This window comes from Bemisia tabaci, chromosome 2 (genome assembly GCF_918797505.1).
Source record: "Bemisia tabaci chromosome 2, PGI_BMITA_v3".
Classification (NCBI taxonomy): Eukaryota; Metazoa; Arthropoda; class Insecta; order Hemiptera; family Aleyrodidae; genus Bemisia; species Bemisia tabaci.
In genome coordinates this window covers 74,444,945-74,458,413 of record NC_092794.1, presented here as the reverse complement: position 1 = coordinate 74,458,413, position 13,469 = coordinate 74,444,945, and the positions used below count along the sequence as shown (strand labels likewise).

The window sequence follows — 13,469 nt, the reverse complement described above, 5'->3', positions numbered from 1 at the left end:
GTGAAGGAATCGATTACGATGAAACCTTTGCACCGGTAGTTAGGAAAGAAAGCTTCAGACTATTAATTGCTTTAGCTGTTAAATTTAATTTGCAAATCCATCACCTCGATGTAAAAACTGCTTTTTTAAATGGTGACCTACATGAGACAGTATACATGAAGCAGCCTGAAAGATTTGTTGTTGAAGGTCAGGAAGAGAAAGTTTGTTTATTGAAACGAGCCATTTATGGTCTGAAGCAAGCCTCACGCATGTGGAATCAAAAAGCTCACAGCAAATTACTTGAACTTGGTTTCAAGCAAAGTAATCATGATCCTTGTATTTATCTCAAAAATGTAAATGATGAAAAATTATATGTTGCCTTGTTTGTCGATGATTTCTTCATTCTAACCAAATCTGATGATGAATGTAATAAATTAAAATCAGTTTTAATGTCAGCTTTCCGAATGGTTGATCTCGGCAAAGCAAAAAGATGTCTTGGCATGAATGTCAATTATTCGCCAAATGGTTCCATTTCTCTTGATCAGGAGCATTATATCCATGAAATCTTAGGTAAATTTGGATTGACTGATGCAAAGCCAGCTAAAACTCCCATGGAACCAAATCTCCCGCTTGTCAAAGGTGATGTTACAAACATACCAAATCTCCCATACCAAAGTTTAATTGGCTGTTTAACTTACATAGCAGTTAATACTCGTCCTGATATTTGTTTCGCTGTAAATAAACTTAGTCAATTTAACACCTGTTACACTCCTGAACATTTCCATTATGCCCAAAGAGTTTTGAGATACCTAAAAGGTACTTGTGCTAAAAAACTATGTTTTTCAACCCAGGCAAGAGAAAAAGAAATTGAAGGTTTTGTTGATGCAGACTGGGGCAGTTGCGCAATAGACAGACGCTCCTACTCAGGGTTTGTTTTTAAGCTCAGTGATGGGGCTATTTCTTGGTGCTCCAGGAAACAAACTTGCGTTTCCCTGTCCAGCACAGAATCTGAATATATTGCTTTATCTGAAGCTGCTAAAGAAGCTGTCTATCTCAAAGGACTGATTGATGAACTCTTATTCTGTAATAACCCGATTTCACTTTCTCATTGTAAGCCACTAGAACTCTCCTGTGACAATCAGGGCGCAGCTAAACTGGCAATGAATCCTGTTTTTCACAAGCGTACCAAGCATATAGACATTCGCTATCATTATGTTCGCGACATTATAGATAGGAATATTGTCACTCTATGCTATGTCCCCACAGAGGACATGCCTGCAGACATATTAACAAAGTCTCTTTGCGTTCCTAAACACAACCAGTTTTGTGACGCTTTAGGTATTCACTAAATGCTCTTACCTCTAGAGTTCATTTTCCTACTTCACTTATTTTTCTTTTGTAAGCCTTGAGCGCTGCCGATAAATTTCATGTATTTTTATTTTTGAAATTGTTTATCTAGCCGATAAATTTCATATGTTTTTATTTTTGAAATTGTTTATCTAGCCGATAAATTTCATGTGTTTTTATTTCTGAAATTGTTTATCTGAATATTTTTTTTCTTTAAAGAAAATTTCATGTTCCTTTTTTTGAAACTTTTCTGACTCCTCTGTGTAGTTTAAGGGGGTGTGTCAGTGATAAACTACACACCGTATCGTGGTGCCCTCTGCCGAGCATCCAGCGCACTATAGCTGTTCTCCGTATCGTGGTGCCCTCTGCCGGGCATCCAGCGAACTATAGCTGTTCTCTCTCTATGCTACTCAACTCTCTGTACCGTGCACTTTATCCTAATAAAATGCCCGTCTTGTGTCGTTCGTTAGCCGATTGCGTTCATTCATTTGCCCTTCCATAAAACCCTGTTTTCTGCTCATTCATGACAACCCTTAGGGTTGCCGTGCTCTCAGTTACCCTGCTAATATATTTGTTCCCTATCTTTGCATGGAGAGTTTGTCTTTACGTAGACGTGGACTCTCAGGATCATTACAGCCTCAACTTTGAGACCGTTTTTGGAGGTAGGGAGTTGATTTCAGAGAAAATCAGTGAGACCATCGTGTTTCTCGCGGACTTTTACATAAGAATCAATAGTCAAATCGCAAATTCCTCACACATGCAACACCTCCATTAATCCATCTCCATGTTTGGCGTTAACATTTAGCGTCAAATCTTCGACACTAACTAAACTATAAAAAAAAATACGGTTAAAATGCCAAAAATATCGGAAAAATAACGATCTGTAGGTGCTGTGCGGGCCGCGTTAAATTTTTTTTTCCAAATCCTTTTGGCGTTTTTTTAGCATATGGAACCATTTTAAGACCGTGCAACATTTGATTTGATTTAAACAAGTAAGTCTCACCCTTGGGGGAGGGGGGTGGTGGACAGATTTGACCGTTCTACCATATAGTATTCTTGTAGTTTAGACACTAAAGCATTAATAAGCGCCCATATTAGCTCAGTAAGTTACATATTTTAGGAATAATAGGCACTTAAAAGTCACTGATCATAGAAAAACACAGGTCTCCAAAAATGAAAAAAATTGTGGAACACGGTGGACTTTATGGTAGACTAGATAGTTGACAAGCTTCTATGTAATTTGTATTGCTGAGTTCAAAATTGACCTTAGTTTTTTTGCGTTGACCCATTATCTTCCCACAAAATGGGGTTTCTAAAAAAAATGGAGTTTTTTGTGGGGAAATTCAATTTTGATTCAATTTTTTTGGGAAAACGGTGCATAATATTTAAAATCAAGGCCATTTTCGGATTCAGCAGCTAAAGATACTTCAAATCAGACTTTAATGGCACCCATCCTTCATTGTAATATTTATTTAAAAAATAAAATAGGAGCGAAAATTTTGAGTTACAGCTAAAAAAAAATCTATTCATATGCTATTAATATTTGATAGCTTGGCCTTGGCTGTAGATGACCTACTGCGGGCGCTTAAGCATGAACCTAACTTTTATTTTCAAGGGATCCATTTCTCATCCAATATGTCCACGTTGTGGCTCACTACACCTCTCAACACTGTTACAGTCAGTGGCGTGACGTGCTTTATGATATATCGATTGATCTCCCATATAAATCTATGGAAAAAGATCGATAGACAGGGTGTTTACACCTCAATAATCGATTCTTTACCATGGCTTCAAATGGAGAAATATCGATAATCGATTAATCACGCCTCGCCACCGATTGCGGTGTGGTGAAGAATGGGGAAAAGATATGGAACCGGAGGGAAGCCTCGAAGGCATGCATACAGCTATCACCGACTGGCCTGACCGTGGAGACAACGATGAAAGTAGGGGAAAGAGGAAAAGAGCAAGAAAATAAACGTGGGATTCCCAATCGCTGATAATTGATAAGTCGTGAATGTAGAATCGGTGCGAGAGCTATTATTCTGTGGCCACTATAGCGGTGCACTAAAGTGTATGGCGGGTTACGGAAAACTATTTTTCGCAGGAATAACGATCCCGCTTGTACGTCTTTACCCAAGACACCTTCATTTAACTTTCACCATAGATTTGTAAAATATTACAGAAAAACACAGATTACCTGATCCAGGAATTAGCGAGTTTCCATGCGCTGGAATGATTGCCAATGACCTCTGATAGAATACGTCATTTTTTCCTTGAGCGGGCGAAGCACTGGTGACGAAAGAAGGCCTATACTGCAGTGAGCCGGATGCATGGCCGTTGCTCTGGTCATCGCTTGGGATCAGGTGCCTCAGGAACGGATTGTGTGCATAATCTTGAATTGAGGGTGCTGCTGTGCTCGACCCAAACCCGGAATCAGAAGGCCTAAAGGTAGACGACTCATAACCGACTACATGACTTGGGAAGTAGGAAGGAGAGGGGAATTCTTGGCTACTGGGGTTAGATGCTGAGTTGGGTGCGATAGGTACAGGAGCAAACGTACTTGTTGCATACATAGAGGACGGAAGGCTTGCTGCACCAGTTTCATGTGATAAAGGGTTGAGAATAAAAGGTCCAGGCATGTGAAGAATCGACGGGCGAGAGTTTAAATTCGAACCGAACACCTGACTAGTAGTGTAGGAGGGAGACGGGAAGTTCTTGGCGTCAGAGTTGGGCAGGGTGTTCGGAGCGACGGATTCGGGGACGTATTGCGCGGCGAATAAGGAGGGCTGTTGATAGGAAGGTCTAGACTGAGGGTACGACGGCTCCGAGGATTGGGGAGGTATTACGGATGGAGTGATGGGCGCGGATGGATAGGAGGGTGGACCCGTGCCCCCGAAGTGAGAACTTTGGGATCTGTCTGACCATGACCTTCCTCCTCCCGAGTTGTGATCAGATTCGATGCTACCGATCGCGGATCTTCCGAGAGGTGGGACGGTGTCGGATGGTCGAGGGTAGACGTCAGGACTATCGGGGGAAGACCGTGAGAATGCCCGCGCGGAGGATGTTCGGGGGTGAACGGTTGGAGTATCGATTGAGGATGCGAATTTTACTTCGCCGCGATTAATAGCTGAGTAGGATTGAGCGTTCACCGGCTGAGGTGTACCCGCAGGATAGTATTCAGACCCGCCGTAGGAAGTCGGAGTCGAAAATTTAGTACGGCCTCGATTTCCGGTCTTTCCAACCGGTGTCGTCTCGAGGCTGTTAAATGCCGCGTAGCCCCTGGAGCCTCCGTAAGATGACACAGGGTATTTGTCAGCGACGATCGGGGTGGCCGTCGTAAAGATCGCTCCCGGAGACTGAGACAAATCATTGACGCCTTGTCGTTGTCGTCCGTATGTTGATGCAGGCGTGGCTGTGATAGCCGTGGAATGTTGCGGTTGCCGATAGGTTGCTGATCTATCTGCGAAAGTCGTTCTCTGAATCTCGGATCGAGAATAAGATCCTTGACGGGAGTTGGAGAACTGTGGATAAGCAGATGGTGCCACTGTGGTTGTGGTACTAGATCCCGGGGTAGATGAGACAAAGTAGATGGGGGAAGAACTAGGAATTCGGGTCGTCGGCGTTGAGGATGTCGAATGATTCTCTTCAAAAGCCGGCTGGGCAGCGATCGAGTTTAAGGGGTTTGGCGAAGACTGAACTACGTAAAGGCTCAATAAGTTAACTCCTAGTGGTTTGCCACCATTTTGCGAATACATCCCACCTTGACTGTCCACCTCAGCTCTCGTTTGATTATTGAACCTACGGCTGGAGAATCCTGGGACCGCAGTGCTAATTCGGGGATACGAGCCTGTCGGCTGATCTCCGAACCGGTTCAGGCCAGCATCCCCCACATGCGGCCTGGGTTGAAGCCTTTGCCTAGTTTGAGGGTTGCCACTGGCCGGGGTCAGTTGGCTTGGGCTACTTTTTTTCTTGACGGAACTATCCATTTCTCCCGGTCGATTGAACTGATTGCTAAAATTTTGTCTATGTGTTTCAGAGGAGCCGTAATCGGTACCGGGTCTTGGTAGGCTTTGAAGGTTGTGTCGATTGGATGTTTTCTCTAACTGATTGACTCTCGTGTCCCCCGAGTGGATCGGTTGGTCCCCGATGACTCTCGTGTCCCCCGAGTGGATCGGTTGGTCCCCGAATTCATGCCGGGTCGCCTGAGAGTAGGCGTCGCCTACCTCGGATGCTTGGTTCGGCAGCCGCGGATAGTTACTTAAATCGGAGTCTCCCACGTAGGACGATGGTGACGAAGAAACGTGGTGCGTCGTCTTCCCGGAGGACTGAGGTGCCTGCTGATAAACCGACGACGACGATGTGACTCTTATCGAGTTAGTGTTGAAAGACTGATCGGGAAACGGCGTACTCCCCCCCGAGAGTATTGATTCCTGTCTGGAGTAGCCACCGTTGAAATTGATCTGTGGGAGAGTGTATTGGGGTGTGCGCGATTCGGCTGTAGTCGACGTGCTAGTCGGCGCCAGACTCGTCGGCGTTCTCGCCGACAAGAAACTGGGCCTCTCGCTTTTTTGAGGGTTGTATTCGACTTCCTCTCGGTGGATGGGGAGATTGTTAGTTGGGATGTCGATCAACGGGATGCTCTGGTTGGTCACTTGGTGGCCAGTCGAAAGACGGGGCCCAGATGGTTGGGGGTACAGTTGTGAGGGGGGTTTAGGGTTCCGGACGGGGTTGGGGATTCGTTGAATGTTGCTTTGTGGAGCGGACAAGGTGGGGAGGTCGAGCCAAGTTGGATGCGGTGCTTGATGAGTGAGATCATGGAAGTTCGGTCCCGGGGTCCCTTGGTCCGTGATCAGTGATGTTCCGCCGGTGTGCCTCTGCTCTAGTTGGGGGTACTGGAGTGACGGTGCTACGGCTGGGGTTGCGGTTGCATCTGGAAAAAAGTATGATGTGTGCAAGAAAAAGTGGGTGGAAGATATTTCAGAAGCAGCATGCATATGTGAACCTTACAAGTGTAACAGCCTCGTCATAACTAAGAACATGAGGAATTCAGCATACTTGCGTTCGAGGAGTGATAATGCTTTCAAACTGGTTTAGGTCTCTATATTTTGAGACGTTATGTGAGCTTGATGAAAGGGCACACAGAGGAACCTTATTTTACTGTATCGCTGGCTATAATTGAAAAATGCGTGTCTCGACTTGTGTCGTTTCAAGTCACCGCTATTATCTTCTTTTTTTTTTTTTTTTTTTTTTTTTTTTTTTTCTTTTCCCGCAAAAAAAAAACTGAGCAACATCATTTCTTGTAATACTCTGTGCTCTGTGCTTATTTCACTCATTCGTAAATATTAACAAAAATTGTCGAGGAGATTAATTGGATATTAATTTTCTTTTAAAAAAGGAAACATAAGAGGGAATCCTTAAAACGTTAATGAACACGGAGATTTGTATTTTTCAACTTAGGGTAGGTGGGAGTAAAGAGCCGCACCCGACTTTTTTCCCGAAAATTTTTTATGTTGGCACCGGGACCGTAGTGCGGTCGCTTAGCTCAAAAATGCACGATGATACGCGGTTTCCGGCTACCAACGTGATTTTGGTCTTAAAATGACCGTTAGACCCTCCTGATTCAGAAACCACCGGGAGCCACCCGCGCTCCCCCCGTTTTCCCCCCCTTTTGGCCGCCATCTTGGAAAATGGCGGCCAAAATCGGGTTTTTTCAAAATATCTCGAGAACGGCGGCAGATATCAAAAAATTTTCTTAGTTAAAAAAGATTCAGCGTGAAAAAGCGGTATGAATGAAGTACTCACACGTGAATAATATGAGAGAAGGGAGGGGGGGAGGGGGAGGCCCGCCGCGCCGCTGCGCGCTCCTCTGCTCCTCAGCTGTCTTGCGAAAAACTCGCTGTTCCGGCGGGCGCGCGTCATCACCCGAGGCGTTGCGCCCTCTGGTAATCAAGCAATTAATAACTGTACACTTGAATCTTCCCGCCTTTTTACTTGCTGTGCTCTGGATAGGTTGGTAGATATAGACAAATTTGAAACCAAAGTAGGTAAAGCACCTTATATAAAGAATTAATAAGAAATAAATATTTAAGTATGAACTGTCATGAATGAACATACAAAATTAGTCACGAACAGGTAGGAAATTAGAGTCAGTCCTGACAGGTTAGTACGTACGTAATTCTGCTTCTCCGTAGAAACATCAGGCTGCCTCCAAGTAGAAATAAATCAGCGTGACAAAAATTAAATTTGTATAATTATAGTTATGTTATTACAAAAATAAACGAAATTAACTAAATAGACCCAACGGGTTGGGTGTCTAACTCGTTGGGTGTATTGCAACAGTCTCGCAAAAAAAACTAAAATAAAAGGAAGTATAAAATACAAATAAATGTTAATAAAATACATTTTTGACTGAAGAGTAAATGGACTACATTTTGCAATTTGAAACTATAAATTCTAGCCCGGTTTAAAACCAACGTACGTGCCATTAGTTTCCCTACGCTTATCCGTGTTTTTCAAGAAGAGCCAGGATTTATAGTTCCAAATCGCAAAATGCAGTCCAAATGTTTGGCATGAGAGGATAAATTCCTTCGGTATTCATGACCTAAGTTTTGCAATAAACTAGTACGATATTAGTGCGGTTGTTTGAAAGATGGATTCAAAATTAGAGTGCTTCGGGCCAGTAAGTTGGAAATGCAAACCTTTATGAGCATTGCCCATCACATAAACAAAGTGCTGTGCACTTCACTTTAAATTAAAGCGTTGGCACTTGCAATTTTTTATACACATTGTTTCACATCCACAAGATATTAGCTCGTAGCACTCTTTCGAAGCCTCTGATAGGGTGGTCCACAGTGGCACGATGGCAAGTCCCTTAGTGGTCTCAGTTCTACTTGTCCAACCCCAAGATTTCACATCGGGAACAACTGGATTCAGCTCCAAGCAATGCTTCCAAATGTGAGTATGGAGCATTGCTCTCCGCAAATGCTGCGGCGCAATGCTTCCTCAGTGGGAGGAATGTCTCAACCGATCGATTTTTTTGAGTGTACAAGACTCTCCTGCATTCATTGACGGATTTTGCCTGGCTGGACGGGTCATAAATAAAAATAGTGAAGAGCTGAATTTTTTCAAAATCATTATTAGAAATTTCGTTACACGATGAAAGCCTCAAAAATGTTCCAGTTAAATCATTCTCCAATTTATTCCAGATACTCCACGCCTCCGTCTTGCCTTCGCCGTAGAAAGACGATACGGAGTCACAACCTGTAAACGCATGGAAGAATGTCAGTGCGTTGCGCATATCCGGCGAGATTTTCGATGTTAATTGAGAAATTTGGATTAAACTCCTATTTTTATCAACTCCATATTCTACGAACAGGTCCTGCAAACCGAATTCTTTCAAAGTTTGGAACATAGAAGTTGCAATCACGATGACATCAGAATCCACAGTACTGAGCAGTACAAACTTATAACCAGATCGAACAGCATTCTTAATATGAATGAAAAGTCTAGTATCTGCCTCCTCGTGGAAACACGGTGAAATATCGGCGCTTGAAACCAAATTTCCAGCTGAAACGATCGATATATGTCATCAGTGCAAATGACGATCTTACCCATTGTCTCCATAGATTTGATGTTTTGTGCGAGTAATTGAAATAACTGAGTCTTGTTACGATCAACTTGCAAGAAATGGCCAAAATTTTTCAGTATAGGCGTTAAACCTTTTACGAGAATTTCTCTTCCGGACCCTCTTTTCTCTCTTGTGTCTGATTTTAAGCTATAAAAGGCGGATACCTGTCGAAAACAATATCAACCCTGTCAAAGCTCTGCAGTTTGCGCTTAATTGTTGACTGAAAAACTTTTGTGGAGAATTCGGAGAATGTTTTAGCATTTGATTTATTTAAGGTATGCACCAACACAGCTCCATCAATTACGTTAGCGGTGCACAGGTTTACACAAGTTTCCAAGTCATTTGAATCTGAGCCGCTTAGAACCCTACATCCAATGATACCGCTAAAGTCTAAAATGAACCAAATTTCAAATTAGGTTTCCATTAAAAAGAAATAGATCGATAAGGCACTTATTTTCCTCCCACTTGTATTCAAATTGTTTAGCAAAAGTTTATTTCTGAATTAAACTTACCTATTTTCTGTCAAATTTGTCTTTATCTACCAACCTATCCAGAGCACAGCAAGTAAAAAGGCGGGAAGATTCAAGTGTACAGTTATTAATTGCTTGATTACCAGAGGGCGCAACGCCTCGGGTGATGACGCGCACCCGCCGGAACAGCGAGTTTTTCGCAAGACAGCTGAGGAGCAGAGGAGCGCGCAGCGGCGCGGCGGGCCTCCCCCTCCCCCCCTCCCTTCTCTCATATTATTCACGTATGAGTACTTCATTTATACCGCTTTTTCACGCTGAATCTTTTTTAACTAAGAACATTATTTGATATCTGCCGCCGTTCTCGAGATATTTTGAAAAAACCCGATTTTGGCCGCCATTTTCCGAGATGGCGGCCAAAAGGGGGGGAAAACGGGGGGAGCGCGGGTGGCTCCCGGTGGTTTCTGAATCAGGAGGGTCTAACGGTCATTTTAAGACCAAAATCACGTTGGTAGCCGGAAACCGCGTATCATCGTGCATTTTTGAGCTAAGCGACCGCACTACCGTGTTAGTTATGTTGGTAGTGGTGGTGCTGTTGTGTTAACGAAGTTTCGGACCGAACGGACGCGTTCCCTCGAATATATGAGGAGAGTTAATTTTTCGTGGAAAAAAAATCGATTTTTCCAGTTTTATAATTGATCGAAAAATTCGGACGAGCTGCAGTTCGAACAATGATAAAGATGGTTTGAATATCCCGCCGTCATTTTTCGGCTAATGGCCTTGTCTTTGAATTTAGAGGTTAGCCGGCCAGGTTGGCCTTTTGGCCAGCGCGTCTGACTCTAGACCAATAGGTCCCGGGTTCGAATCCCAGTGGTGGCCACAAATTTTCATGGAACTGACGAGTGGATCTGCAGAAACAGATTCCACTCGGCCTTAATCCCTGAAAAAAGCCTGGAGCATGGATGTGCCTAAGTCCCATGATGTCTAAGGACAATAAATACTGTCTATCGATGGCTGTAGGTTCCAACGGAATATAAGCCACTAAACCAGCCAAAAAAAAAAAAAAAAAAAAAAAAATTAGAGGTTACGGTTACCTACGTCATCAAATGGGGCAAAAAGCCGCATGCGGTCTTCACTAAAATAGCACTAATACTTAATCTATCAACTTATACTACCAATACTAAATCTTTTACTACATATTTTACTAAATATTATTAATAATTACCAAAGATCCTACAATGTAGGGTAGGTGGAGGCAAAAGGTCACACTTTTCCGTTGCGGCCGTCTGTCAGCCGCCGTATCCCATGGAAATTCTGGAAATGTGGTAAAATGTCAACTATAGCCTCTTAGGCATGAAATGGCACACTTTCCAGAATTTTGAATGCATTTCCGAAATTTTTACGAACTTTTCCGGAAGTGCGGCCTCTCTCCCCATTTTTGGGGCAAAAGGCCGCACTTACGAAATTTTTGAAAAAAATTCATAAAAAATTCGAAAATGCTTTTGAAATTCTGGAAAGTGTGCAATTTTGTGCCTAAGGGTCTTTAGCACATATTTTACCACATTCCAGAAATTTTCACGCGATACGGCGGCCTACCGACGGCCGAAACGAAAAAATGCGGCCTTTTACCCCCACCTACCCTATGAAAGCTATCGGTATGATGACGTATTCAGAACTGCGAAAGCAAAAATAATTATAATTATCAAGGTATTAAGTTTCAATGAAAAAAATGAATTCTTGATTCAGCGATCGAGGGTCGTAACCAGTTCAGCTTCACACTGTAGAGCTGTTTTATGCGTGCACGGTTTTCAATCACCTTGACGATCTGCAAAACTCGCTACATTAAATTGCTAAATTTTGCGCTGCCTAGATGTAGCTAGATGTGCATAAAATAACTCAAATATGTAACTCTACTTAACAGTATAGTGCTTATAGAAAATTATACAGGGTGTCCCAAAAGTCCCTTCCACCCCCTCTAAAATTTTACCTAATTAATATTTTGAAACGAAACTTTGGGGATGTTCATCGATCAATGTAAGCTACTTTTGGGGCCCCCCAAAATTTTCGGGGCCCCCCGTGGGTAGGGGCTGCGGACCCCAACTTTTTTTTTTCAAATATCAACCCCTATCTTGTGATACCTCATTCGAAAGAGCATAAAAAACTAAGAATTTTGGCGCAAACCGCAGATCAATATCTTAATTTTTGACCGAGTTATGATAGGTCAAAGGTCAAATTTGACCTATTTTCAAAAAATCATAACTCCGGTTCAAATTATCGTAATGAAAAAAATAAAACGGGAAAATTTACCACATTGTAAGCACCTTTAAGTAAAAATCACAGAAATTACTTCAAACTAATTTTAAGGGGGGTTTCGGACCCCCAAATACGCCAATTCAAGGGTCATTCAATTTTCCCGCGAAATAAGCCAATTTCCCCCAGATTTGCCTCCACATTAGTTCAGTAAGGTCAAAATCAGTTCAACATTACGTTGGCAAGTCCCCAAATTTTGGGAAAAGTTAAAAAAAACGAAATTAAAGGTGATTAAATTTGACCGTTTAAATTTTTTTTAAAACTTTTCCCGAAATTTGGGGACTTGCTAACGTAATGTTGAACTGATTTTGACCTTACTGAACTAATGTGGAGGCAAATCTGGGGGAAATTGGCTTATTTCGCGGGAAAATTGAATGACCCTTGAATTGGCGTATTTGGGGGTCCGAAACCCCCCTTAAAATTAGTTTGAAGTAATTTCTGTGATTTTTCCTTAAAAGTGCTTACAATGTGGTAAATTTTCCCGTTTTATTTTTTTCATTACGATAATTTGAACCGGAGTTATGATTTTTTGAAAATAGGTCAAATTTGACCTTTGACCTATCATAACTCGGTCAAAAATTAAGATATTGATCTGCGGTTTGCGCCAAAATTCTTAGTTTTTTATGCTCTTTCGAATGAGGTATCACAAGATAGGGGTTGCCATTTGAAAAAAAAAGTTGGGGTCCGCAGCCCCTCCCCACGGGGGGCCTCGAAAATTTTGGGGGGCCCCAAAAGTAGCTTACATCGATCGATGAACATCCCCAAAGTTCCGTTTCAAAATATTAATTAGGTAAAATTTTAGAGGGGGTGGAAGGGACTTTTGGGACACCCTGTATTAGTAATTTCAGTTATAGAGGTAGCAGACACCGTTTGAAAATGATTTCAACTGTCAAAAAGCCTGTCAAAAAAGAAAAGAGTCATTTTTGGGGGTACTCATGATAACATATCTCTGGAAAATCAATTTGGCTCGTAAAAATAACCCCTGATAACCCCTAAATGTCGATCAAGCTGTCCGATTTGGCCCCTAAATTTCTCAGTTAGATTCAAATTCTATTGAGCAATCAGCAATAGGAATTTTTAAAATAAATTTAGACAAAAACTCAGTTCTAATATCAGCCGCGCAGTAGCGTGACTAGTGAGTCGAGACCTAGCCCCGACTACGCTCGCGGCAGCGTGAGTATACTACATATTACTTATACGTGCGCTAATAAACGTCTAAAACAATGATTTCACCTTTGACATGATCCCCCGTTTAGCCTTGCCGCGTCCTGGACAATACGAATGTTGTCAAGTCGAGCGGAAATTCAAAAACTTTCCGCATAAGTCTCCCATGTTTGTGACCAGGAGTAGGTATGGGTAAAGGGGAAGGACTGATAGGAAAAATTCCAAGGTAAAGGTAGGACCAAAAATGTTTCGCAGCATGGAACGATAACACGATTGATCACTTCTCATGGAAAGAGGGATAAATTCACGTTAAAAATGATTTATATATTATTTTACGCTGGATTATCTTCCTCTTTGGAAAATTTTGATTACAGGAAGAGATACCGAGATAAAAAACGAAACTTTGGAAATGTTTCTATCTCAATGGGGACCATCCTCTAGGAGGGTGGGGTCAAAACTGTTGGCCCTCCCTTAGGGTGTGCCTTATCTTTGAGTTTTGCGAAAATCAAGTTGGTCAACCCCTAAAAAGTTTCTATGTAGTCTCTAAATGAACCCCCTAAAAGGAAAAAATTTTA

General features: G+C 42.4%; 2 protein-coding genes across 4 annotated transcripts in view; one reads left to right on the top strand and one right to left on the bottom strand.

Annotated features, from left to right (window-relative positions):
* LOC109035796 (uncharacterized) overlaps window positions 1-13,469 on the bottom strand; it is a 121,620-nt gene that overhangs the window by 49,672 nt on the left and 58,479 nt on the right. For both annotated transcript variants that reach the window (XM_072296251.1, XM_072296252.1), the window contains exon 2: window positions 3,524-6,256. In XM_072296251.1, the coding sequence (XP_072152352.1) occupies window positions 3,524-6,256 (2,733 nt within the window). The remainder of the gene's footprint in view (window positions 1-3,523; window positions 6,257-13,469) is intronic.
* Window positions 1-13,469, top strand: part of LOC109035795 (uncharacterized) — a 125,055-nt gene that overhangs the window by 105,779 nt on the left and 5,807 nt on the right. The window lies entirely within an intron of this gene.